Below are 26,184 nucleotides of genomic sequence, written 5' to 3'. Positions count from 1 at the left end.
GATTTACGTTACCTCACTAACTTAGTTTATATTTTTAATCACCTCAGATTTACCTTACCTCACTAACATAGTTTATATTAACATTCGCCTCAGACTTACCTTACCTCACTAAATTAGTTTATATTAATAATTGCCTCAGATTTACCCTTACCTCACTAACTTAGTTTATATTATTAATCACCTCAGAATTACCATACCTCACTAATTTAGTTTATATTAATAATCACCTCAGATTTACGTTACCTTGCTAACTTAGTTTATATTAATAATCGCCTCAGATTTACATTACCTCACTAACTTAGTTTATATTTTTAAATACCTCAGATTTACTTTACCTCACTAACTTAGTTGATAATAATAATCGCCTCAGATTTAATTATCTCACTGACTTAGTTTATATTAATAATCGCCCCAGATATACCTTAACTAACTAACTTAGTTCATAGTACTAATCGCCTCAGATTTACCTTACCTTACTGATTTAGTTGATATTAGTAATCGCCTCAGATTTACGTTATCTCACTAACTTCTTTTAAATTAATAATTGCTTGTTTAACTTTACCTCACTAACTTAGTTTATATTAATAATCACCTAAGATTAACGTTACCTCACTAACTTAGTTTATATTAATAATCACCTCAGATTTACCTTACCTCACTAACGTAGTTTATATTAATAATTGCCTCATATTTATGTTACCTCACTAACTTAGTTTATATAAATAATCTCCTTAGGTTTACGTTACCTTACTAACTTAGTTTATATTAATAATCACCTCAGATTTACGTTACCTCTTTAACATAGCTGATATTAATAATCGCCTCAGATTTAATTAATCTCACTGACTTAGTTTATATTAATAATCGCCTCAGATACACCTTAACTAACTAACTTAGTTTATATTAATAATCGCCTCAGATTTAATTTCTCACTAACTTAGTTTAAATTAATAATCTCCTCAGATTTACCTGACCTCACTAACTTAGTTTATATTAATAATTGACTCAGATTTACCTTACCTCACTAACATAGTTTATGTTAACATTCACCTCAGATTTACCTTACCTCACTAACTTAGTTTATATTAATAATCAGATTTACGTTACCTCACTAACTTAGTTTATATTAATAATCGCCTCAGATTTACCTTACCTCACTAACATACATTACCTCACTAACTTAGTTTATATTAATAATCACCTCAGATTTACATTACCTCACTAACTTAGTTTATATTAATAATCACCTCAGATTTATGTTACCTCATTAACTTAGTTTATATTAATAATCTCCTCAGATTTACCTTACCTCACTAACTTAGTTTATATTAATAATCACCTCAGATTTACATTATATTACTAACTTCGTTTATATTAATAATCGCCTCTGATTTACGTTACCTCACTAACTTAGTTTATATTAACAATCACCTCAGATTTACGTTACCTCACTAACTTAGTTTATATTAATAATCACCTCAGATTTACTTTAACCTCACTACTTAAACCCAACCTTGATCCCTCCATATTCTCCAACTTCCGTCCTATATCTAACCTGTCATTTCTGTCTCAGTTGATGGAGAAGCTTGTTTCCGCACAGCTGCAGTCTCACCTTCAACTGCACGGCATTGGTGATACATTTCAGTCCGGTTTCAGGTCAAGACATAGCACTGAATCAGCACTATTGAGGGTCCATAATGACATTCTTAGAGCCCTGGATGGGAAAAGCTCTGTGGTTTTGGTATTACTGGACCTAACCGCTGCATTTGACACCGTGGATCATGCCATCCTCATCTGTCGTCTCCAACATGTCGTTGGTCTGCAGGGTGCGGTGCTAAATTGGTTCTCTTCATACCTCTCTAACAGAACCTTTTCAGTAATGCTTAATGACTATTCTTCCTCGGTTGCTCCTCTATCATCTGGTGTGCCTCAAGGATCTATTCTTGGTCCTACTCTGTTCTCACTCTACATGCTGCCACTTGGTCAACTCATCTCCAATCACAATGTTCAATTTCATTTCTATGCTGACGACCTCCAGATCTATCTTCCAGTGACTCTGATTAATCGTTCTGCATTGGACCCGCTCCATAATTGCCTTCAGGATATCAAACAGTGGCTTTCCCAGAACTTTCTTCATCTGAATGAAGAAAAGACTGAGTACATCCTGTTTAGCCCAGATTCATCCAGCAGTTCTTTTACTTTTGGTTCTCTAACACCTCATTTTGCTCCTACTGTGCGTAACCTGGGTGTTATTTTTGACAAGAGTATGCACTTCGACAAGCAAATCAGTGCAGTAGTGAAGGCGAGCTTTTATCAGCTAAGACTACTCAGCAAGGTAAAATCATTCTTGTCTCAAGCTGACCTTGAAAAAGCTATACATGCCTTCATCAGCTCAAGGACTGTAATGCTCTCTACACTGGACTTAATCAATCACTTCTCAATCGGCTTCAAATAGTACAAAACGCGGCAGCACGTCTTCTCTCCAACACCTCCAAACGCTCACACATCACCCCTGTCCTCCACTCGCTTCACTGGCTTCCGGTGCAGTTTAGGGTGGAGTATAAGGTCCTTCTCTGTCTGTTCAAGGCCATCAATGGTCTGGCCCCAGCCTATCTCACAGAATTAATAAAGGTCTACCAACCAGCCAGATCCCTCCGCTCCTCTGGACATACCTCTCTGGTCATTCCCAAATACAATTATGAGAAGTTTGGAGGCCGGTCATTTGCCAGCAAGGGACCAAAGCTGTGGAACGCACTTCCAGCACATTTACGATCCATCACTGTGCTGAGTGTTTTTAAATCACAGTTGAAGACATATTTATTCATAAAAGCTTTTAACGCATAGACCCGGTTTCAACTGCTATTTTATGTTTCATTGTGTTCTTATTGATTTTATTTATTTTTGTTTTTTATTGTTGTTTTACTGGAAAGCACCTTGTGCTCCTTTTGGCTGTTGTAAGGTGCTCTATAAATAAAATTTGATTGATTGAACTTAGTTTATATTAATAATCGCCTCAGATTTAATATATCTCAGTAACTTAGTTTATATTAATAATCGCCTCAGATTTACCTTACCTCAATAACATAGTTTATATTATTAATCACCTCAGAATTAAGTTACCTCACTAATTTAGTTTATATTAATAATCGCCTCAGATTTACCTTACCTCAGTAACTTAGTTTATATCAATAATCACCTCATATTTACATTATCTCACTAACTTAGTTTATATTAATAATCCCGTCAGATTTACCTTATCTCACTAACTTAGTTTATATTAATAATCACCTCTGATTTATGTTACCTCACTAACTTAGTTCATATTAATAATCACCTCAGATTTACGTTACCTCATTAACTTAGTTGATATTAATAATCGCCTAAGGTTTAATTTATCTCATTAACTTAGTTTATATTAATAATCGCCTCAGATTTCCCTTACCTCACTAAAATAGTTTATATTAACATTCGCCTCAGATTTAGCTTTGTTGTAAAAAATCTTAGTATAAATAATTAAAGTATTATTCCTTACAATACTATAACCAAAGTAAAGTATTAGGCCTTGCAAAATATTACAATTGCTGTCATGTTTTAGGCCAAAGATGTTTATTATAACCAGATTCGGGCCTGTCAGGCCTAGTCAGTCTGAGCACATTTGTAATAACAAATGTAAATTTGTTATGTAGAATGGAAAAGACAGTGGTTCTCAGATCTTGGCTCATAGTGATAACTTGTTATGTAGAATAGAAAAGACCATGGTTCCCAGACCTTAGCTCATAAATTGTTATGGAAAATGAAGAAGACCATGGTTCTCAGACCTTAGCTCATAGTGATAACTTGTTATGTAGAATGAAAAAGACATTGGATCACAGACCTAGGCCCTGAGAACTAAGGGGAGGAAAATCCATAAATGGGCATGTGGTGCTCATAAACTTGTTGTGCAGACTGAAGAAGGCCCAGGTGTTTAGTCTGAGGTCATGAAAAATAAGGGAAGGAAAATCCATAAATGGGCATATGGGTGAAAGGTAATGGGAAATAAGGGGAAATTAGGTCAGTGTGTTTAGAAAACATAGGAGGTGATTCCGGTAAATAAGGTGATATGGCACCTGGGCTCCTAGGAGCGCCAGGGTATATATTGAGAAGATATCTGGGGCTTGGGGGCGAAGGTGTGTGTGCGCGTGGGTGCGTGTGGGCGCGTGTGCGGGTGCGTGCGGGCGCATGCGCGTGTGCGTGTCCGTGGGGTCAAGTTCAGTTCAATTCAATTCAATTCAAGTTTATTTGTATAGCGCTTTTTACAATAGACATTGTCTCAAAGCAGCTTTACAGAACATAAACACAGAGCAGAAGGTAAACATAATTAATGATAAAGGAATTAACAAATAATAAAAGAAATAAGAATTAACAGAATAAAAATTCTAGATTATTATTAGATGTATATAGTTCACAGTGTGTATGTATTTATTCCCCTATGAGCAAGTCTGAGATGACTTTTGAAGTTGGGTGTTTTTATTTTTGCAAGGACGTCACGAGAGTTCTTGTTTTTCTTGATTGATTTTGCATGACATGCTCTTTTTGGGGGTTTTCATTTGTTACTTTTAATTTGGCAACTTCGTTACTTTTAATTTGGCAACATTGCTACTTTTAATTTGGCAAATTTGTTACTTTTAATTTGGCAATTTCTCTTATAATTTGTTGGCTGATTGACCACAATAAAGAAGTTTGCTCATTCTCATCCAGGTCTGAGGAGTTTTCTCAGTATTTTTTGTAGTAAATATAGAGTTAACAGTTAAGTCTAACTAACACAGGTTTTAGTAACCAAAAAGGCCTAAGAGAAGAGGACACTCTGTGATGTGTCAGCTTGGAGACCGGCTCTGAGTTACGACACCTTACGTCACTAACTTAGTTTATATTAAGAATTGCCTCAGATTTAATTTACCTCACTAACTTAGTTTATATTATTAATTGCCTCAGATTTACCCTACCTCACTAACTTAGTTTATATTATTAATCACCTCAGAATTACGTTACCTCACTTATTTAGTTTATATTAATAATCACCTCAGATTTACTTTACCTCAGTAACTTAGTTTATATCAATAATCGCCTCAGATTTACATTATCTCACTAACTTAGTTTGTATTAATAATCACCTCAGATTTACGTTACCTTACTAACTTAGTTTATATTAATAACCACCTCAGATTTATGTTATCTCACTAACTTTTTTTAAATTAATAATTGTCTCAGTTTAACTTTGCCTAACTAACTTAGTTTATATTAATAATCGCCTCAGATTTACATTACCTCACTAACTTAGTTTATATTAATAAACGTCTCAGATTTACGTTACCTCACTAACTTAGTTTATATTAATAATCGCCTCAGTTTTACCTTGCCTCACTAACTTAGTTTATATTAATAATCGCCTCAGATTTACGTTACTTCACAAACTTAGTTTATATTAATAATCACCTCAGATTTACGTTACCTCACTAACTTAGTTTATATTAATAATCACCTCAGATTTACGTTACCTCACTAACTTATTTGATATTAATAATCACCTCAGATTTAATTTATCTCACTAACTTAGTTTATATTAATAATCGCCTCAGATTTATGTTACCTCACTAACATAGTTTATATTAATAATCGCCTCAGATTTACGTTACCTCACTAACTTAATTTATATTAATAATAATAATAATTTATATTATTAATAATAATAATGATAATCGCCTCAGATTTACGTTACTTCACTGACTTAGTTGATATTAATAATCACCTCAGATTTACGTTACCTTACTAACTTATTTTATATTAATGATTGCCTCAGTTTTCCGTTACTTTGCTAACTTAGTTTATATTAATAATCACGTCAAATATACATTACCTCACTAACTTTGTGTATATCAATAATCGCCTCAGATTTACGTTATCTCACTAACTTCTTCTAAATTAATAATTGCCTCACTAACTTAGTTCATATTACTCAGATTTTATTCATCTCACTAACTTAGTTTATATTAATAATTGCCTCAGATTTACCTTACCTCACTAACATAGTTTATATTAATAATCACCTCAGATTTACCTTACCTCACTAACTTAGTTTATATTACTCAGATTTTATTTATCTCACTAACTTAGTTTATATTAATAATCGCCTCAGATTTACCTTACCTAACTAACCTAGTTTATATTAATAATCGCCTCAGATTTACCTTAACTCAATAACTTAGTTTATATTAATAATCACCTCAGATTTACCTCACTAACTTAGTTTATATTAATAATCGCCTCATATTTACGTTACTTCACAAACTTAGTTTATATTAATAATCACCTTAGATTTACTTTACCTTACTAACTTATTTTATATTAATGATTGCCTCAGTTTTCCGTTACTTTACTAACTTAGTTTATATTAATAATCACGTCAAATATACATTACCTCACTAACTTTGTGTATATCAATAATCGCCTCAGATTTACGTTATCTCACTAACTTCTTCTAAATTAATAATCGCCTCACTTAGTTCATATTACTCAGATTTAATTTATCTCACTGACTTAGTTTATATTAATAATCGCCTCAGATTTACGTTATCTCAGTAATTGAGTTTATATTAACAATCGCCTCAGATTTACGTTATCTCAGTAATTTAGTTTATATTAATAATCTCCTCAGATTTAGCTTACCTCACTAACTTAGTTCATATTACTAATCGCCTCAGATTTACCTTACCTCACTAACTTAGTTTATATTAATAATCACCTCAGATTTACCTCACTAACTTAGTTTATATTAATAATCGCCTCAGATTTTATTTACCTCACTAACTTAGTTTATATTAATAATCGCCTCAGATTTACCTTAACTCAATAACTTAGTTTATATTAATAATCACCTCAGATTTACCTCACTAACTTAGTTTATATTAATAATCGCCTCAGATTTACCTTACCTCACTAACTTAGTTTATATTAATAATCGCCTCATATTCACGTTACTTCACAAACTTAGTTTATATTAATAATCACCTTAGATTTACTTTACCTTACTAACTTAGTTTATATTAATAATCACCTCAGATTTATGTTACCTCACTAACTTAGTTGATATTAATAATCACCTCAGATTTTATTTATCTCACTAACTTAGTTTATATTATTAATCAGATTTACATTACCTCAATAACTTAGTTTATATTAATAATCGCCTCAGATTTACGTTACCTCACTAACTTAGTTGATATTAATAATCACCTCAGATTTTATTTATCACACTAACTTAGTTTATATTAATAATCGCCTCAGATTTACCTTACCTCACTAACTTAGTTTATATTAATAATCGCCTCAGACATCCGTTATCTCAGTAACTTAGTTCATATTAATAATCACCTCAGATTTACGTTACCTCACAAACTTAGTTTATATTAATAATCACCTCAGATTTACGTCACCTTACTAACTTAGTTTTTTATTAATAATTGCCTTAGATTTACATTACCTCACTAGTTTAGTTTATATTAATAACTAAACTAGTGAGGTAACTAACAACCATAATTAATAACTTCCCAGATAGCAATTTCCTTTGGTCCACATGTGGGTGTTATCTGACACATATGGCCTAGATGTGGCGTGGCAGAACAGATATGGGCCAAATTGTGGTCATATTTGTTTTGACATAACTTTAAAATCGGCAGGAAATGCTCTCTTGGTTCACAACTCATTTTGAGGTATATGGCCCAGATAACAATGAACACATGAGAACCATACGTGATTGAGCTACGGCACACAGTGAGAAACACCGACTTGTGGTAAACATTTGGCTTATACGTGGAAAAACACAGGACACCTGATATCAAGTGCAGCAGACATCCGCCGTTCCACACCTCAGGTTGCTATGCATCTTCTCTCCTATTGGTGGAGTGAGCGCGAATTCTACTGAGACACGGGCAGCGGGCGGCATTTCTGCTTTCCTCCCGACTCTGTAGACTACGTTCAGGTAAGTGATTGGCAATTTAAAGTCATATAATTGAAATATGCAGCATTATGTGTCAATATTGCATGTTATTAAGTGTTTAGTTATTAGTTTAATTGAGGAAGGGGTCAAATTAGCTAATATTTTCCTCAGTTTAACAATAGGTTAATGTACGCTAGGGGTTTGCTAGTTTGCCATTTTAAATTCCGATGTTTTTGGCTATAAACAGTACTTAAGTAAAGTTGGCCACATATTCACATATTCGAGTGAATAACTCCTGAGCCAAATGCTGTTACTACACAAATAACACGTCTTTTTTATCGTAGTAATTTAGAGAGGCAACAACCAAATTTTCCTCAAAATCAGCTTTTCTTCACGGTGGACAAAAGTCCATGGGTGTAAATCCCGGGAGGGGGGGCGTATTGGCCCCCCCACCCCACCCCCAAAAAATATTTTTTTAAATATTGCACTCTCTATTGTAAAAAAATATATGTATACCTAAATAATTGTGGAAGTAGAAAAAAAAATTCAAAAAATGCATTTAAAAATGCTCACAGTGGTTTGACCCACAGTTTCCCCTCCCCTTCCTCACAGTGGTTTGACCCACTGCCTCCTTACCCAGTACATCTCACCTACTCTACACACACAAGTCAGTTGTGTGGCTGCAGCTCAGTTAACGTAGGGGATTTTATTCACCTTAAATAAAGCGATTCTCTTTAATGTAGTTGATGCAGATTCATTCATAAATTAGTTGCGGCAAAAATGCTGATTACCGATGTAATTTTCCATCAATCTGCTATATTAGCGATTAAAATCTTACTTATCTAGTTAACATTAGCTTGTTTACAATAGCTTGTTGCATAGTGCACTGTAACTAACACACCAAAGCCGTTTCCCATGCATTGTTTTATTTGGGATGACTTGGCATAATGTTAACATTACCAGCCACAATTAGCATATTGTTTAGCTGTGCATTTACTAAATGAGCACTGAGCTACGTCCAAACTGAAAATAACCATAATGACACGTCTCAATGCTACAATAATAATGATAAAATCAAAGTTTTTCACTGTGGGGTCATGTCTTTATAAGTACAATTTGACTGTATTATTTGTGTCCCCCTTCAAAAATTGCTCATGAGATATTTTATATTTATTGTCCCCCCTACTGTTAAATGAAATTTATGCCCGTTATAGAGACTTATGTATTTTGTTCACCGTGGAGGAAAGCTGATTTTGAGGAAAATTGGGTTGTAACCGAATCCTTATTTCATGATTTGAGTAATTTAATAGTTTATTTTGTCTTTGTTATTAAAATAAGCAAAGATGCAAATAATAAGCAATATGACAATTATTATAATAAGAAAGATACAAATCAAATAAACAGTGCTTCAATTTTTTCATTCTTTTATGTTCCCACAAGTTAGTGTAGCCATGATGAAACCAAGTGAACTAAACCCATCTCTTCACTGTATGTGTTATATGATGTGCTTATAATTTATATAATTTTAACTAAAATTCTGCACTTGTATTAATATCTGAAATTATGCCTGATATCACTATGTAGCCTGCCTGCTTTTAACCGTGCTTCCTTTTTTACAACATATTTTGTTTTTGTTTTTTTCTTATTGATTTATTCGGTGAGACTTTTCCCTTCAAATTATCATTATGGACATTGACAGTAAATGTAAACCAAATAACCTTAGGAGGAGGGCTGTTAAAAGAGTAAATTACTTATTTGACTCCCTTGGTTGCGTTCAAGATAGTGAGGAGAAATTACACTCAGACCATTTATCTACCAGGCATGTGTCAGATTCTGAAGAGCCATGTGCTGAGTCATCATCAGAGGTGGATTCTGATGATAACCAATCTGATGATGGGAATTTAGTGAGTGGTGATTTGGTTGCTTCACTGGCAGGCTGGGCTGTAAATTTTGGAATCTCTCGGATTGCTTTGTCTGCCCTTTTGACCATACTTAGGGTGCATCTCCCTTTCCTTCCTAAAGATGGTAGAACACTGCTTAGAACAAAAACCTCTTACAAGACTCAAATGGTAGCTGGTGGAGATTTCCATTACTTTGGTATACTAAATTCACTAAAGACAGCATTTGAAAACATGTGGTCCAAAGTTCCAGAACAACACATTTTTAGACTGCAGTTAAACTTTGATGGCATTCCACTGTTTAATAGTAACTCTGTACAGTTTTGGCCAATACTTGGTATTATTCAAGACTGTAAAGTAAAGAGGTCCTTCGTAATCGGACTGTTCTGTGGTAGCTCAAAACCCAAATCTTTGAACGAATATTTGAAAGATCTTGTAAGTGAATTGAAAACACTGAGCTGTAGGTTTGGGATTAAAGGCAAATGGTTCTTTTTAAAAGTTAGTTCTGTTGTATGTGATGCACCTGCTAGGGCTTTTATAAAAGCCATCAAGAGTCACACTGCCCACTCTGCCTGTGGTAAATGTACTCAAACTGGCCTGTATCTCAAACACCGAATGACCTTTCCTGAAATGAATGCCCACTTAGGACAGGCCTCTCTTTCCGGCAGATGATAGATGAAGACCATCATGTTGCCAAGTCTCCTCTAATAGAAACAAACATTGACATGGTTGGTGGTTTTCCTCATGACTACATGCATCTGGTTTGTCTTGGGATGATGCGTAGACTTTTAGATCTTTGGCTGAGTTCAGGGCCACTCCGTGTTCGTTTATCTTCCCGGCTAAGTCAAGTAATTTCAGATTCTCTTGTAGGGTTGAGATTTTACATACCTTCTGATTTTGCACGTAAACCAAGACCACTAACACATAGACTGAGATGGAAAGCTACAGAACTGAGGCAGTTCTTGTTATACACTGGTCCAGTGGTCCTTTGTAATGTCCTGGCCCCACCAGTGTGCTGCCATTTTATGCTTTTGTCGGTTTCTATTTATATTCTTCTCAGTCGGAAATGTTGCTTTCTGTTAAATGACTTTGCTCATACATGTCTGGTGTCATTTGTTGAACATTTTGGCATGTTATATGGTCAGGAATTTCTTTGTTATAATGTGCATGGATTAGTGCACCTCTGTGAGGATGTAAGGCAGCATGGTAATTTAGAAGAATTTTCTGCTTTTTCTTTTGAAAACTTCTTGGGTGGGCACTCTTAAAAAGCTTCTCAGAAGGCCTAGCAATCCTTTGGCCCAAGTCATTCGCAGGCTATCCGAAATAAATGCTCAGAGCAATGCACGTGATGAGACTATCCATAGGACCCTTAGACATGAACACAACAATGGCCCTGTACCTTTGATATTTTCAAAAGCAGTTAACCAGTTTCAAGAGGCTTTCCTTGGTAGTTTAGTCATTAAAATAACTGAAGGAGACAATTGTGTGAAAATACAGAATAGTGTTGCCACTGTTGTGAACATCATTTTGAGCAAAGGAAAAGTATTTATTGTGTACAAAGCGTATAAACATAGAAGCTCTTTCTTTGACTATCCAATGAATTCAAGTGATTTGGGAATTTTTGTTGTGAGGGAACTCTCTGAAGACGTGCACATCTCAGAGTTTGATGGCAGTATTGAGAAGTATGTTAGGTTACCTCTTAGAGAAAATTTTGTTGTTTTACCATTACTACATTATGCGCAAGTTCATGAAACAGAACAATAAATATGGGATGTGTGGTGCTAAACCAGTAAAAAAGTCTCAGTTGGTAAGTATTTATCTAATTGTTGTTGTTTTAATTCAAAATGTCTGACTCCCTAGTTGATTAAACCTGTTGTTATTGCAAGATAAGGTGCTATGAAGTTGGGAGAACATTTTGAAGAGCTAAAATTAGGTTCAAGCTACAAGGTCTTACTGTTAGGTAGGAGTGTGTGATATGTATTGTCAATAATAATATAGTAATTGTTGTTTTAGCTGACATTGCAAACATTTTTTTTGTGTGTGCATGTTTTCACTGTGTGACATAGCCTAATGGAATGACATCCAAATTTCAATATTATATAACGGAGCAAAAAATAGGAGAATAAAAAAAAAACTTATTTGAGATATTTAAGCATTATCAGTCGAACAAGCAATATGTTTTTATGCTTTGTATATCTTTCAGGACACTAAACAGTTGATGGACCCCATTGACTTCCATCGTATGTTTTTTCTCTTCTATGGAAGTCAATGGGGTCCATAAACTGTTAATGACCGACATTCTTCAAAATATCTTATTTCTGAGTTCAGCAGAAGAAAGAAGTTCATACAGGTTTGAAACAACTTGAAGGTGGGTAAACAATGACAGAATTTAAATTTTTTTGACTTGCCTAGTTAGATAAAGGTTAATAATGTTTTTCCTGAATATAGGCACGATTGCCAGTTTAATAGATTCACTATCAAACAAAGTTATATTTTATTAAGTACCAAATGTGTATGATGTACTTCTGTGGATGTAAACAATATTTTCAGTTCTGAGACTTATGTTCTTTTTCTTTTTTTGTTCATTAATAGGCATGTTCCATATCGTTTCTTTTTTGGAAACAAATGAGGCGGAAGTGGTGCCCAGCGGTTGGGTAGATGGTGACCAATGTGTCTGGCCACACCTAAGAGGGGAGAGCCTCACAAAGGCTGTGAAACTTGCAAGGAAACCCAAGAAAGAGTGGAAAATCTTTAAAGTAAAGCTTCTCTACACAACAGGTAGTTCTTTAATGTTTAACCCCAATAAATATATGCGATACATAATATTTAATGTCTCATGCGCTTTATCAACAAAATTTAGAAAAACAGATTTTTATTGCAAAAGAAAAATATTTTAGTGTTTATAATATCTGTGGTTTCTATCAACTTTTCTATTTTTATACAATGTTATGAAATGTATAAATGTTTTAATAAACATGCTTATGTTTATTCTGTTTATGTCCCTTTCACTCACTAAGCCCAGTAAATTACTGTAAAATGACACGTACAACTTTTCCACTTAACACAGAAAGGTGCTGTTCAAATACGCAATGAAAAAGATACCATTCACACATCAGTACCAAAGTACTAGTAGCCTCTGATGTCAATCGTTAGAAATGACCTTTAAAGTGATAGTTCACCCAAAAATTTTAATTATTTCATTGATTCCCTAATTTTGTTCTGAACCTGTACGACCTTTGTTAATTTTTGTTACACGAATGAGGACATTTTTGATGAAATCCGAGAGGTTTCTGAACCATCTATATGCAGCAACGTCATACATCTATATATACACTTTCAATGCCCAGAAAGGTGGTAAATAGTCCATCTGACTACAGTGGTTCAACTTTTATGTTATAAAGCGACGAGAATACTTTGTGTGCAATTTTGGGATTATTGACATAGCAGTCTACAGGTGGTCAGTAACCTCTCAGATTTTTATTAAAAATATCTTCGACAAAGGTCTTAAAAATTGGAATGACATAACAGTCAGTAATAGAATTTTAATTTGTGGGTGAACTATCCCTTCAAACACTGAACCGCTTTTTTTATCCACATGGATGAGAGGTGCTTTAGTTTCATCTGTCCAAGTTGACAACATTATTTTAATGTTTCACTAATTTACCAGTAGTTTACCAGTAAAGAATGTACTGTATGTGTGAAAGGGACTATTTTGACTATGTGGTTGTCATTTAGTCTTCATGTGTTTTAGGCAACTATGATGATGCCAGGAAAAAGCTCCCTGAAGCAGAACTCTTCTCTGACATTCAATCTGATACAGAGAGTGGGGCTAAAAAACCTAGACGAATTATGTAAGCACACAAAAGTATTTTTATTCTGTTATGAGTTTTATTTTATTAATGGGGCTTGCAAAGCAACATTCTTACTATCCCGCACAAAACTTCGACGCATAACTTGTCCCGCAGCTTTTGTCCTAGACCCATGAATGAGGTGTCAAATTGACCGGCTCATTGTGGAGTGGTGTACTATTCTATTCTATTTCTAAGTGATCAGAGTACCAGTACTTCCGGTGCCGGGTCTCAAATTGGCCTTTTTTCCCCATAGACTCCCATTATAAAATTTGTAGGTTTATAACTCGGCAAGCTTTTGAACTACCTACACCAAACACTGCCAGCTCCTTTAGGGTGACACCCTGATCAAACTTTTAAATTGGTGTACCGACTGGCCTTCCGGTTGTGCCGCAGCCCCACCCCCAAAATATGCAAAATCAAAAAACATTTTACAACATTGACATGTGACATATCAAAACACTCAGAACAATGAGGGGAACTTCCTCAAGTGCAAGTACCATTCACATTTTCTTCAGTAAATGTACGTTCTAGTTGTTGTTATTATTATTATTGAGTTTTTTAAATTTAGCAAATAGCCTTTTCAGTATATGGCAGTAGTAACCTTGTGTCAATTTCTATTTTTCTATGAAAGGAAGAGCTTTAGACTTCAAAACTTTAAACTTTTGAGTGACGATGATGATGATGATAATGAAGGGCAAAATTTGAAAGGCCTGGAACCACCGCCTCATATTAAGCCACCAGCATTTCAAACATTTAGTCAGTCAACTCAAAGCCCCTCTTCAGCAAGACAGCAACCTCCTCTCTGCCAGACATCTAGTCAGCCACCAGAAAGTGACCAATCCCCTTTCTACCAGCCAGCTAGTCAGCCACCAGCATGTGACCTATCACCTCTTTACCAGCCAGCAAGTCAGCGACCAGCAAGTGACCAATCCATTTTTTACCAGCCAGCTAGTCAGCCACCAGCAAGTGACCAATCCCCTTTCTACCAGCCAGCTAGTCAGCAGCCAGCACGGAGCCAAAAACCTCTCCAACAGCTATCTAGTCAGCCATTGCCAAATCACCAACCATCTCTCTTCCAGCCAAATAGCCAGTCAAGTTTAGATTACTTGCAGCCAGCAGGCTCAGAATCTGGCATAAGGAGAAACCAACCACTACAAAGTATGTTATACAATTGTGCAACTTTAAAGATAACTCAGGTTTATTACTCTTGATTATTAATATCTACGATTAAATGACTGTAGAGAATAATGTTCTTTGGACATATGGCATTTACAAAATAATGTGTTAAATTATCTAAACTGTTCTGGAGAATATCTCAAGTCCTAATGCAACACATTGACTTGATTAATGTGTCAGTCAGCTAATGTGCATGTTAATTTCTTTCAGTTTTGCTAAGGGAGATCTTGACAAAACAAGAAATGATTCTAGACCAGCAAAATACAATTATGAGAATCCTACAGTCAACACATCGCCCAAGGCCTGATGTCCATGATGGGGCCAAGTTCAGAGATCATCTTCCTGTCAAAGATGTAGAGTCTCTCCAGTGCCTGGAGGCTGAGCTGAAGATGAATCCTGATTCTAAAGCAGAATTGGTAAGAACATCTAGTTTACACCCTGTTTATGTTCACTTGAGACACAACCAACTGGTTACATGAATACAGTAATTTGGTCAAAATAAAGATAACTGAATTGGTTTTCTGTGTGTGCACTTTAGCTGTGTCAGCATGGCACCACATTAAGTTTTTTTTTAAACTGCTTTACAGAACATCATGTTATTGCTTTACAGAACATCATGTAATTTCTATCTCAGTAATAGTAATAGTCACAAATTCATGGTTTGGTTTCATAAATTTTCTTGTCCCTAATAATAACTTCAACGGTAATAAACTGTTCACTCCGTCATATAATTTTTACATTATCAGTTCTAGTTTTCTTGTAGCTCAAACAGTAGAGCGTTGGTGCTTGCAACACCAAGGGTCATGGGTTCGATTCCCAGAGAAAGCAAGAACTGATAATGTAAAAATGCGCTGCATCACAGTTAATGAGTCTCTGCAAGTTTGAGTCGCTTATAATTTGCATTTGGGAATGCAACGTGCACCAACCATGCATAATAAGAATCGTTTATAAATCTGTTGTCAACAAAGAGAAAAGTCTGTGGTTTTCTGCTAAAAAAAAAAAGCTCAGTGGTTTAACTTTTGAAAGCAAGACATCAATAATGTTAGTATTGTAATTTTACTGTTGCTCTGTAAAGAGAATTTTTTTAATTATAATTATTGTTTATCAGAAGCAATTCACATATTATTGTAACATTATTATTATTATGAATATATAAGTACTCTTTTTTACAGTACAATAGTGTATATAATTGCAATAGTACAATATCTCTATTAATTTAATTAAAATAATAATCATATTATTATTTAATCATTACATAATTAATCCAAACTAAATATGGTTCCAGGGTCACTAATGAGCAGCTCCACATGTGTATGAGAGCGGCCCTGACTCCATTCAAGCCCAGGTTTAACCCTAACCCTAGCCCAGGTTTAACCCTAACCCTAGCCCAGGTTTAACCCTAACCCTAGCCCAGGTTTAACCCTAGCCCAGGTTTAACCCTCGCCCAGGTTTAACCCTCGCCCAGGTTTAACCCTCGCCCAGGTTTAACCCTCGCCCAGGTTTAACCCTAACCCTCGCCCAGGTTTAACCCCAACCCTCGCCCAGGTTTAACCCCAACCCTCGCCCAGGTTTAACCCCAACCCTAACCCTCGCCCAGGTTTAACCCAACCCTAACCCTCGCCGAGGTTTAACCCCAACCCTAACCCTCACCCAGGTTTAGACGAGGGGTATAACCCTAACCCCAGGTTTAGACGGACGTTAGACGAGGGAACACCAGAGATATAAGCAGCATGCGGTACTGAAGTGTGCTAAAAGTGGTTATTAATAAAAGTTGTGTTAATGCTGAAGCTCCTGTTTTATTTGGACAAAACATAAGCTGGTGTTAGAATACGGGACTGGTGTATACTAAATAGTTTGTGAGGAAATCACCAGCACAACCAGAACCATGTAGAGGGAAACAGACACGTAAAGCTTTGATAAATGGTCATGTACACGTGAGCTACCGGGTGTTACATGCCAAGGCACGTATTTTGTCACTGTGTTTTGATTGTGTGTGTTACAGCGGATTGGCTGCGTGAGCGCAATACGGTGCACCCAATACCGGTCGGAGCAGGGCGGAGACGCAGCGTACGGACACCGCCCCGGAAGAAGTCGGCAACCATAAAAGCGCGAACGTCGTAGTGACTCATTGTTGGGTTGTTTGTCGAAAAGTTATTGGAGAATTGATAAAGTGATCTGCTGTGTATTTTGCTGTGCTATTTATGTTCGTGGTGTTTACTACTGTTCTACGTACGGGGCTGGAAGAGGTAAGAAGGAGCGCGCTCATACATTGTTCATCACGTAGTTTACTTCCCTGTCTAGTGACCTCAGGTAAGGGGCGGTGCCTCCCCCTGTATTCTAGTTAGTGAGGGAAGTATAGCGTAGTTAGGATTTTGGTTTCACTTTGGTTTGTAGACGAGCGTGACTAATATAAAGCAGTGTTAGGTAAGCAGGTTTTGAATTTCTGTTTGTTTCTTTTCTTTGGTGCCGCCGAATTTCCAGTCCCGCTTTTTGTAGAAGCACAAACCATTTGTATATATGTGTATATATTATTGTAAATACAACTACCACCTCGTACAGTAAAGAAAAACCTCAGCACAAGCACTGTGTTCGCCCATGTAATTACGGTTGTCGGCAATTTAGAGTAATTATCACACTGAACCAGTTAGTCTATTCCATCCATTCACACCCACATTGGTCATCACTAGTTGCTGACTCCGAGAACTCCCTAGACGTAACTCGGGGTCGTAACACCGGGTGACAAGCCAAGTGCAGGTGAGCAGCGCATTAATACAATCAAAAGCAGTTGGAAGAGTTGGCGTCAAAACAAACAGAGAAAACTTGTGTTTGCCGTCATGGAAAAGCTAAATCCACCATCGCCAATGCAGCTTAGCGGCAATCTTGCTGATAACTGGAAACGTTTCAAACAGAGATTCAACATTTGAGATTCAACATTCAACACTGCGAGCGGTGCCGGTGGAGATGATGAAAAGCTAAAAGCATCCATCTGTTTGCACAAGATGGGTGAAGATGTACTGGATATATATAATAGCTCTCAACTCGATGATGCTGATTTAACACTGACTCTTCTAATGCAACAATTTGAGGAATATTTTGTGCCAAGTAAGAATGTCACATTTGAGAGAGACAAGTTTTTCTCTGCTGACCAAAAACAAGCAGTAAGTTTTGACCAGTACCTCGCTGAACTGCAGACTTTCAGTAAGAGCTGTGAATTCAGACATTTAAGAGATTCACTAGTGAGAGAGACAGAATAGTCTGTGGAATTCCCGACAATGCTCTCAGGGAAAGATTGTTAATGAGAACCAGCACTGACACTGGATAAAGCTGTCAATATGTGTAGAGCTGCTGAAATTACTCATGCACAAGCTAAGGAACTGCACAGGGATGGCGGTGTTGTGCATGCAATTAAAAGAGAGGAGCAGCACACAAAACAGTCTGCTAAGCTAAAGAAACACAAAAGAAATGTGGCAGATGTGGAGGAGTATACATGCCAAGGTCATGTCCAGCTTATGGAAAAAAACAATCATTTTGCAAAATGTTGTAAAGAAACAGTACATACTGTCGAAGAACAAAGAGGACTTTCTTATTGATTCTGTACAGACCAACACACTAGATAAAGCTGAATGGCTTGTACCACTGACTGTAAATGAAACTATAATCCCATTTAAAATAGACACTGGAGCTCAAGTTAACCTTTTGTCTTTGGATGACTACAAAACCCTCAAAGTCAAAAGCTAAATTCACTCAGCAATACTGAAAGTGACAGGATACACTGGTGAGAATGTTCCAGTTAAGGGAATATGTCTGGTGACTCAAACACAAAGGAGACGTACTAAAGACACAAATGGTGATTGTGGAGAAAAATGTACAGCTAACATTTTTGAAGGAGAACAAAGATGTTTGAAGGACTCGGATGTGGTACATGCATGCAGAAAAGTTCCATTTGCACTGCGAGGTAAACGTAAAGAGGAGCTGGCTCACATGGAGAAGCTCAATGTTATAAAGAAGATTGATGAAACAACAGACTGGGTGAGTTCACTAGTCGTTGTGCTGAAGAAAAATGGAGCTTTAAGGATTTGTCTTGACCCAAGAGATCTCAACAGGGCCATAAAACATGAACAGTATAAACTGCCCACCAGAGAGATTAGGTCTCAGTTTGCTGGAGCTAAGTGGTTCAGTAAGCGAGATGCATCATCTGGGTTTTGGCAAATGAAGCTTGAGGAGGAAAGCTCGAAACTGTGCACCTTCATTACACCAGAAGGCAGATATCGGTTTCTCCGTCTCCCGTATGGCATTGTGTCAGCACCAGAAGTTTACCACAAGACAATTCACATGATCTTTGAGCATTTAACAGGCTTGGAGACTATGATGGATGATATAATCGTGTGGGGTTCCAGCCAACAGGAACATGATGCATGGCTAAGGCAGGTCCTAGATTTCATTAGACAGTTTTTGTTGGAGATGTACTGTCTGAGGATGGTGTCAGGCCAGACCCAAGAAAGTCCTCAGCAATTGTTAACATGGAACAGGCACAAAATAAAGAGAAACTGAGAAGATTCCTTGGAACGGTCACATATTTGGCCAAATTTATTCCACAACTGTCTACACCTTCTGCACATCTTCGATGTCTCCTGGAGCAAAAGACTGAGTGGGTGTGGTCTCACGAGCAGGAGGGACGCTTTCAAGATCTGAAGAGCATCATAACGGAGGAGCCAGTACTCAGATATTATGATCCACACAAGAACATTAAGATCTCAGCAGATGCCCCAGATACAGCGATGCCCAAATAGAGAAAGAACCTTTGCCTAGCACATATGCCTGTGAAAGATTCCATTAGTATGTGTATGGGCAGACTTACAGACCATAGTGGAAACAGACACAAGTACTTTATTGTGAGTGTAGGCATCATTAGGGACCTGCTAAGTTATCATGAAGTTAAACTCACCGTAAGAACATGGAAAAAAGCCTCACTGATTGGGACCAGTTTCTTGGGTGCTGCAGAGCCAGATGGGAAGAGCAGTGGCAGGGCAGTAAACACAGTGATGGCATGTTCAACTACATACAGAAATAAATAACACACAATAGAGGATATCTATATCGATATGCACTAAAGTAAAGAGCTTAATTAATGACATTTGAATGACAATATATATTGGCACCGTACCACGTGCAGGCCGCACCACGTGCTTCACAGACAACATAAATTTAATCCAATTATTTCTCCTATAACACTCTGTTCAATATACATCAATTACCAGTGAGCTAAATCTCTTTTCTTTCTGAAACACAACTCATTAAACAACATACCTGTAAGAAAAGGACATAAACAGTTGAGACATGCGGCGTCAGCTTCTCCTTCACTGCTACACACTAGTATATATAGTGCTAAACAGTTAGCATCACGATCACGACACAATATATCGTTTCGAATAATTAAAAAAAACACATTAACCGATACAGTTTTAACATAACACAATCAACTGTCATCATGTTAATCACATTCTCTTAGCGTCAAAAATGTGTTTCAGAGAAGAAACATTAGCACAAGAATATATTGAGGGGAGGAGCGAAAAGTTTTTTAAAAAGTTATTTAACAATACTCTTACCTTTCCAAACAATGTCATTTATAAAGCTACCTCAAACAACACAAAACAAACCAGTTAAAGTTGAATTTTACCTTTAATCTTTTATTTTTTGGGTTAGTGAACAATAGTTTTAAACATTTCTAAATGAAGGACTGCCAGCATAGTTTTCAGGAACAAGAAATATGGTTATATGCTGTATTTCTTATGCTGTTAATCAAGTCATGTCCAATCACACACACACACCCACACACACGCACACACACAAACGTGTTTGGCAGAAAGAACGTCCCATCAGTGTGTTCAGTTCTAATTTCCAATTTTGTTAAACAGATTCACAGTTTTGAACTTGTGAGAAGAAAAGAACAGTTTGAACTTTCAGACCTCAGCAAAATGAAAATGACTATTGGACATTCCATCCATCAAGGTTGCAGGGAAATATGAGTTGTTGCTCCCTCCTTGCAGTTCCTCCAACCTTTCAAGGTTTAGGAAGCTTCTTCAGCACATCATTCAGTGGGACAGATCCTACATAAAGGTGGAGGTTGAAGCCATGGGTTGATCTTCTACAGAAGTAGACAGCACATCAGGGTTTGGTCTGTCTGACACCATGGATGGTTCAAACTCTGCATCAGAGAAAATATCTCTGTTGTAAGGAAAAAATCCTTGTGGACCTGAATCCAGAACAGATATTCCATGGTGTCATTGCTGACATGAAAGCCTCGTTCACACATACAGGGATGTGGTACAGTATATGCTTGCTGTAATTGGTCTTGAATGGACCATAGACACTCTTGTCCAGAAGCTTCAGGAGATGAGATTTGTGTGGTGGAATTGTAAGCATAACAATCCCCTTTCTCTTTGCTTAAATCAAGTAGTAGCACTATGAGATGGTCAGAGGAGCACTTGGTATGCTGAACCAGATGTTCAAAGAACTCTGCAAAGGTGTCTTCATTGATCCAACCACTGGTTCAATTTACCCCACATCATCTGGCTCACTTTGCCCCATAGCCACCATTTTGGTAAAAATGGCCTAGCTTAGCAATTCAGGCTAACTTTTAGTTTGATGATTCACATGGTTTTATATGTTGACAAATCACCAAAATGTACCATACACAACTTTAGACCTAGATAAATTTGTTTTGGCACAAATATTTGTTGAATATTGAATATACCTGAAATGCAGAAAATCAAGCAAATAAGTGTTTTTGTGAAAAAACAACTTATCTCTTGTCCCTTGTGCTTCTCCTCTTCACAAAAAATTACAAATGATGGAGTCCTTCAGAATGTATGGTCACATTACACCAAATTTGCATAGTTGCCCAGAAACAGGGGGTGTGTCAACTTACCCACTGGGTCATCTTACCCCACTCTCCCCTACATGTGAACTAAGGGACACACACACAAACACACACACACACACACACACACACACACACACACACACACACACACACACACACACACAAAAATACATGAAATGTCTCCTTTTTGTGTCATTTGCCCTCAGGTTTAAACCTCTCTTGCCCCATGTGTTTTTTAGGAGGGTGAGAGTGAGAGGCTCACAGAATAGAGAGGCTCCAAGAAGAGAAAGAGGAGATGATGAAGACTCTTGCACATGAGGAGGAGTTACAACATTTCTTCTCAAAAATATATGGCTACTCTTGTGAACCCTGTGTGTGTGTGTGTGTGTGTGTGTGTGTGTGTGTGTGTGTTTGTTTGTGTGCGTTGAAGTAATTATACTGACATACGTATCCTCTAGTGACACTTGTTTTCGGATTGCGTATGAAACCCTCCCACAATCCCACTAAAGGATGTGTCCTAGTTTGCACGGTTTAGTATTGAAAACAACTATGAATTTAGTTGCATCAGTCAGCTTTGGCCTGGAGATATGCTGAGTAATGTTTGACATTTATCGGTCAGTGGTTATCCAAAATAATATTTAATCATTTCTGCTTATTTTACTCAAAACATGGCAAAAAAAAAAAAAGGTTTATTGTTCATAAGTTAAGTATAATAAAAAAAAACACATAAGGAGGTAAATGAAGTTTTGTTCACATGAAATTATGGCATGTTTTTGAGTGGTGTGTGTGGTGTGTGTGTGTGTGTGTGTGTGTGTGTGTGTGTGTGTGTGTGTGTAGCCTGTTGTTGGTTGATCAGATGACATCAGGTGAACAAAATAGATATTACAAGTGTAAAATAGATATTACACACAGAATGGTGATCATTGTAGCATTTTTGATTTATAAACATTCAAGTCAATTTGGCCTGGAAAAAAAACAGGTTTTATTATTTGCTGATATTAAAAATGGTCAAAATGGTTTCAAAACAATCTCCTGCCTTTGAGATTTACGAGTCTCAACATTTGTGGCATCAACATTTGTGCCTCTATAGTGAAAATAATTCAAAATTTCTGTTTTTTTTAAAATGAGGTATTTTTGTATATAAATAAGGTTTATTACACCAAATATATATATATATATATATATATATATATATATATATATATATATATATATATATATATATATATATATTGCAAAATCTATGTTAATATGTTGGAAACAAGTTAGACTAAAAAGGTGAAAAAAAAAGTCTATCATATATAGTTAATTTTTTATAAGCAGTCAAACAGACAAGGTCAAGTTGCCTCAGCGCTCCTAATTTGTATAGGAGGACAATAGGAGGGTTAAATTAGCAGACACATTAAACAATGTAAAGTTGAACATACCTTTACTTTAAGCTCGCTTTTCATCCTCTGCTTTTCTCTTTTTTCTCTTTTCAGCTCCTGAAAGATACCGTTGTGATGCCATAGTTTGCCCACCACCGCACCCTCACTAAAATAAGTCTTATTTTTTATCTGAAAGATGTAACGTCATCATTACGTTGTTATATGATACTACATTACCCATAATCCTAAACGTTTTATTTCCAAGCATGCGCAATGAGACGTATTTTGATACCTCCGCAATCGCGTCATTAACAATATGCAAAATAGCCCACTCTGCTCCTATTTTGTAATGGTTTCTGTCTTTATTTATACTGATGTTTCGTATTTATTGTCATTTTCTGTCGATTGTTGTGTGTAGAGTTTATAGAGTTGATCCTGTTGTTAAATCCCTGTGAGGTTTTCCATCTACCGTTTTTGTGATCCCTGTGGCAATCAATAGGGTCCTTACGCACGCAGCGTGTATTATTTACTGATGGCGTCTTTGAGGATTGTGACATTTCTAAATGATTTTTGTTCTCTCCTGCATAATTACAACATCAGCTTATAAACAGAGCAGCCGTTAGGTGGGTGTTACTCATTCTGTCACAGTTCATCTCCTCCTAATGCTGATCTGCCGGCGCGCGGTCTAATTCTTCAGAACGGTCCTCGGAGGGGGGCGGGGCTGCTGCCGGCGTTCAGGTCAATATCGTCGGCGGCGGATGAGGTGCTGCCGGGTTCAGGGCGCTCCAGCCTCGCGCTTATCCTCTCAGCTGGTCCAGACATAGTTGCTGTTCCAGAGAACTGCCGCCCTGAAGAAAGCTTTGGCTGCCGGCGGATACGACGTGGAGAAGAACACCTCTCGGGTCAAGCTTGCTGTCAAGGGCCTCGTTACTAAAGGCACTCTGGTGCAGACCAAAGGGACTGGAGCGTCTGGATCTTTCAAGCTGAACAAGAAGCAGACCGAAGTCAAGAAGCCCGCAAAGAAAGACGTGCCCAAAGTGTCAAAGGTGGTCGCCAAAAAGAAGTCTCCCAAGCAGATGAAGAAGCCCGTCACTGCTGCCAAGAAAGCCACCAAAAGCCCCAAGAGGGCCAAAAAGCAGGCGACCCCGAGAAAGCCACCAAAAGCCCCAAGAAAGCCAAAAAGCCGGCGACCCCCAAGAAGGTAAAGACTGTAAAGCCCAACACCTCAAAGCTCAAAACGGCGAAGGCCAAAAAGGCTCCCAAGAAGAAGTGAACGTGTTTCTTATGTTTTTTACTCCTCAAACGGCTCTTTTAAGAGCCATCCATATTTTCCCATAAAGAGCTGTTTCCTATTCTGATAAACATGATAAACAAAATGATGACATCATGATGACTAGTGACTAGTGGATTCAAACAACAACTAGTGACTAGTGGATTCAAACAACAACAACACTAGCTACAGAGTTGTATATTCACCTTCACATAAACGTATGGGTTAGGGTTTACTAGGGAGAATTGGACATTTATATTGGACATTTTCAATCCATGTGCATTTGTGCATTTTACCTCTTTTCATTGGAAGGAACCATAAACAACAAGAATGCATGTTTTTTTTCATATCATGGCCATGCAATGAATAAACATGGTTATAATAGAAAAAAGCCCTGATATATAAATTAGGGAGAAATAATTAAATCTAAAGCTACACAAATACTAACAATGCATAAAAGCCAATGTTATTAGTCATCTTTGTCATTTCCAACACTGTAAAAAATAATTTTTTTAATTTATTAAAAATAAATAATTTTGTGTGTATTTTTATGCAGATTTGTGACACTAATTAATTAGTAAATAAATATTTAGTAGTTTTGATCAGAACTGAGGTTGATTTGTTCAGCTTACATTTCCTCATAATTACATCTAGATGGAAAATAGCAATGTAGTTATCACAGATTTCACCAGCAACACCTAACTGCCTTATTGTACAGTTACTGTGAATGGTAATTAATTTTTAAACGCTTTTGAAGCATAAACTGTATTATATTGGAAGTTCATTTCACCGCCTTGGCACCAGAACCGCCTTAATGCTGGTCTTTGCCTTAAACGGCAATAATAATAATAATATTGCTATTTCATTTTATATTTAATGTAACATCCTAGGGGGGCACGCTGACAGTGGGTAGCACGTTCGCCTCACACCTCCAGGGTCGGGGTTCGATTCCCGCCTCCGCCTTGTGTGTGCGGAGTTTGCATGTTCCCCTCGTGCCTCGGGGGTTTCCTCTGGGTTCTCCGGTTTCCTCCCCTGGTCCAAAGACATGCATGGTAGGTTGGCATCTCTGGAAAATTGTCCGAAGTGTGTGTGAGTGAATGAAAGTGTGTGTGTGAGTACCCTGCGATTGGTTAGCACTCCGTGCAGGGTGTATCCTGCCTCGATGCCCGATGACGCCTGGGATAGGCACAGGCTCCCTGTGACCCGAGAAGTTCGGATAAGCGGTAGAAAGTGAGTGAGTGTAACATCCTTTTAAACTTCACAAAACAATAGTAAACATGTATATATTTTTAAGTATATATGATGTTTGTATGATGTTTTTCAGTTCTTTTTTCTTGTACAGTCTTGAACAGTTGCTCTGAAGTCTGATTCTCATATTCACAAATGATGAGAATATAAAAATGTATGAATGTAAAATATCTTGTCAGACTTTATTTTAGTCACTTTATCCCCATTTGTCCCCATCAGATTTGGACAACCATCCATTGTAACACCTGCCACTTTGTCCAGTTACAGTCCATGCGTGTACCTGCTTTAGGGATACATTAACACACCCCTCCCTACAGTCGCTGTGCATCAGTCAGGTTTCTCTGTGTGTTTTTGTCATGTAGTGGAGATTCAAGCTGTAATCCTTAACCTCTGTACTTCACAATCAAAGCTCATGGCTTTACATCTCACATCAGTAGGAGATGTGTTTATAACACACTATGATAAATGTGAATCATTCATGTCTTTCCAATTGAACAATGTGTTAGATGAGTGACAGCA

General features: G+C 36.9%; 1 protein-coding gene and 1 pseudogene across 1 annotated transcript; both read left to right on the top strand.

Annotated features, from left to right (window-relative positions):
• Positions 1-12,322: 12,322 nt before the first annotated feature.
• Positions 12,323-15,394, top strand: LOC125141283 (protein transport protein SEC24-like). The gene is made up of 4 exons (XM_047814256.1): positions 12,323-12,648; positions 13,622-13,721; positions 14,353-14,879; positions 15,108-15,394. Exons 1-4 carry the CDS (start codon positions 12,432-12,434, stop codon positions 15,374-15,376), a joined length of 1,113 nt encoding a protein of 370 aa, XP_047670212.1. The 5' UTR covers positions 12,323-12,431; the 3' UTR covers positions 15,377-15,394.
• A 5,692-nt stretch (positions 15,395-21,086) lies between these two features.
• Positions 21,087-24,872, top strand: LOC113654639 (annotated as a pseudogene).
• The last annotated feature ends 1,312 nt before the right edge of the window (positions 24,873-26,184 follow it).

Source organism: Tachysurus fulvidraco, chromosome 1, assembly GCF_022655615.1.
Source record: "Tachysurus fulvidraco isolate hzauxx_2018 chromosome 1, HZAU_PFXX_2.0, whole genome shotgun sequence".
Classification (NCBI taxonomy): Eukaryota; Metazoa; Chordata; class Actinopteri; order Siluriformes; family Bagridae; genus Tachysurus; species Tachysurus fulvidraco.
The sequence above is the reverse complement of the archived record's forward strand: the minus strand, read 5'-3'. Positions and strand labels throughout refer to the sequence as shown.

What these genes read in the sequence shown, in the direction of transcription:
- LOC125141283 (XM_047814256.1), top strand. Translation starts at nt 12,432, where the DNA reads ATGTTCTTTTTCTTTTTTTGTTCATTAATAGGCATGTTCCATATCGTT. An exon ending in AAAGCTTCTCTACACAACAG is followed by an intron (nt 12,649 to 13,621) that starts GTAGTTCTTTAA and finishes CATGTGTTTTAG; the next exon opens with GCAACTATGATGATGCCAGG. An exon ending in AAAAAACCTAGACGAATTAT is followed by an intron (nt 13,722 to 14,352) that starts GTAAGCACACAA and finishes TTTCTATGAAAG; the next exon opens with GAAGAGCTTTAGACTTCAAA.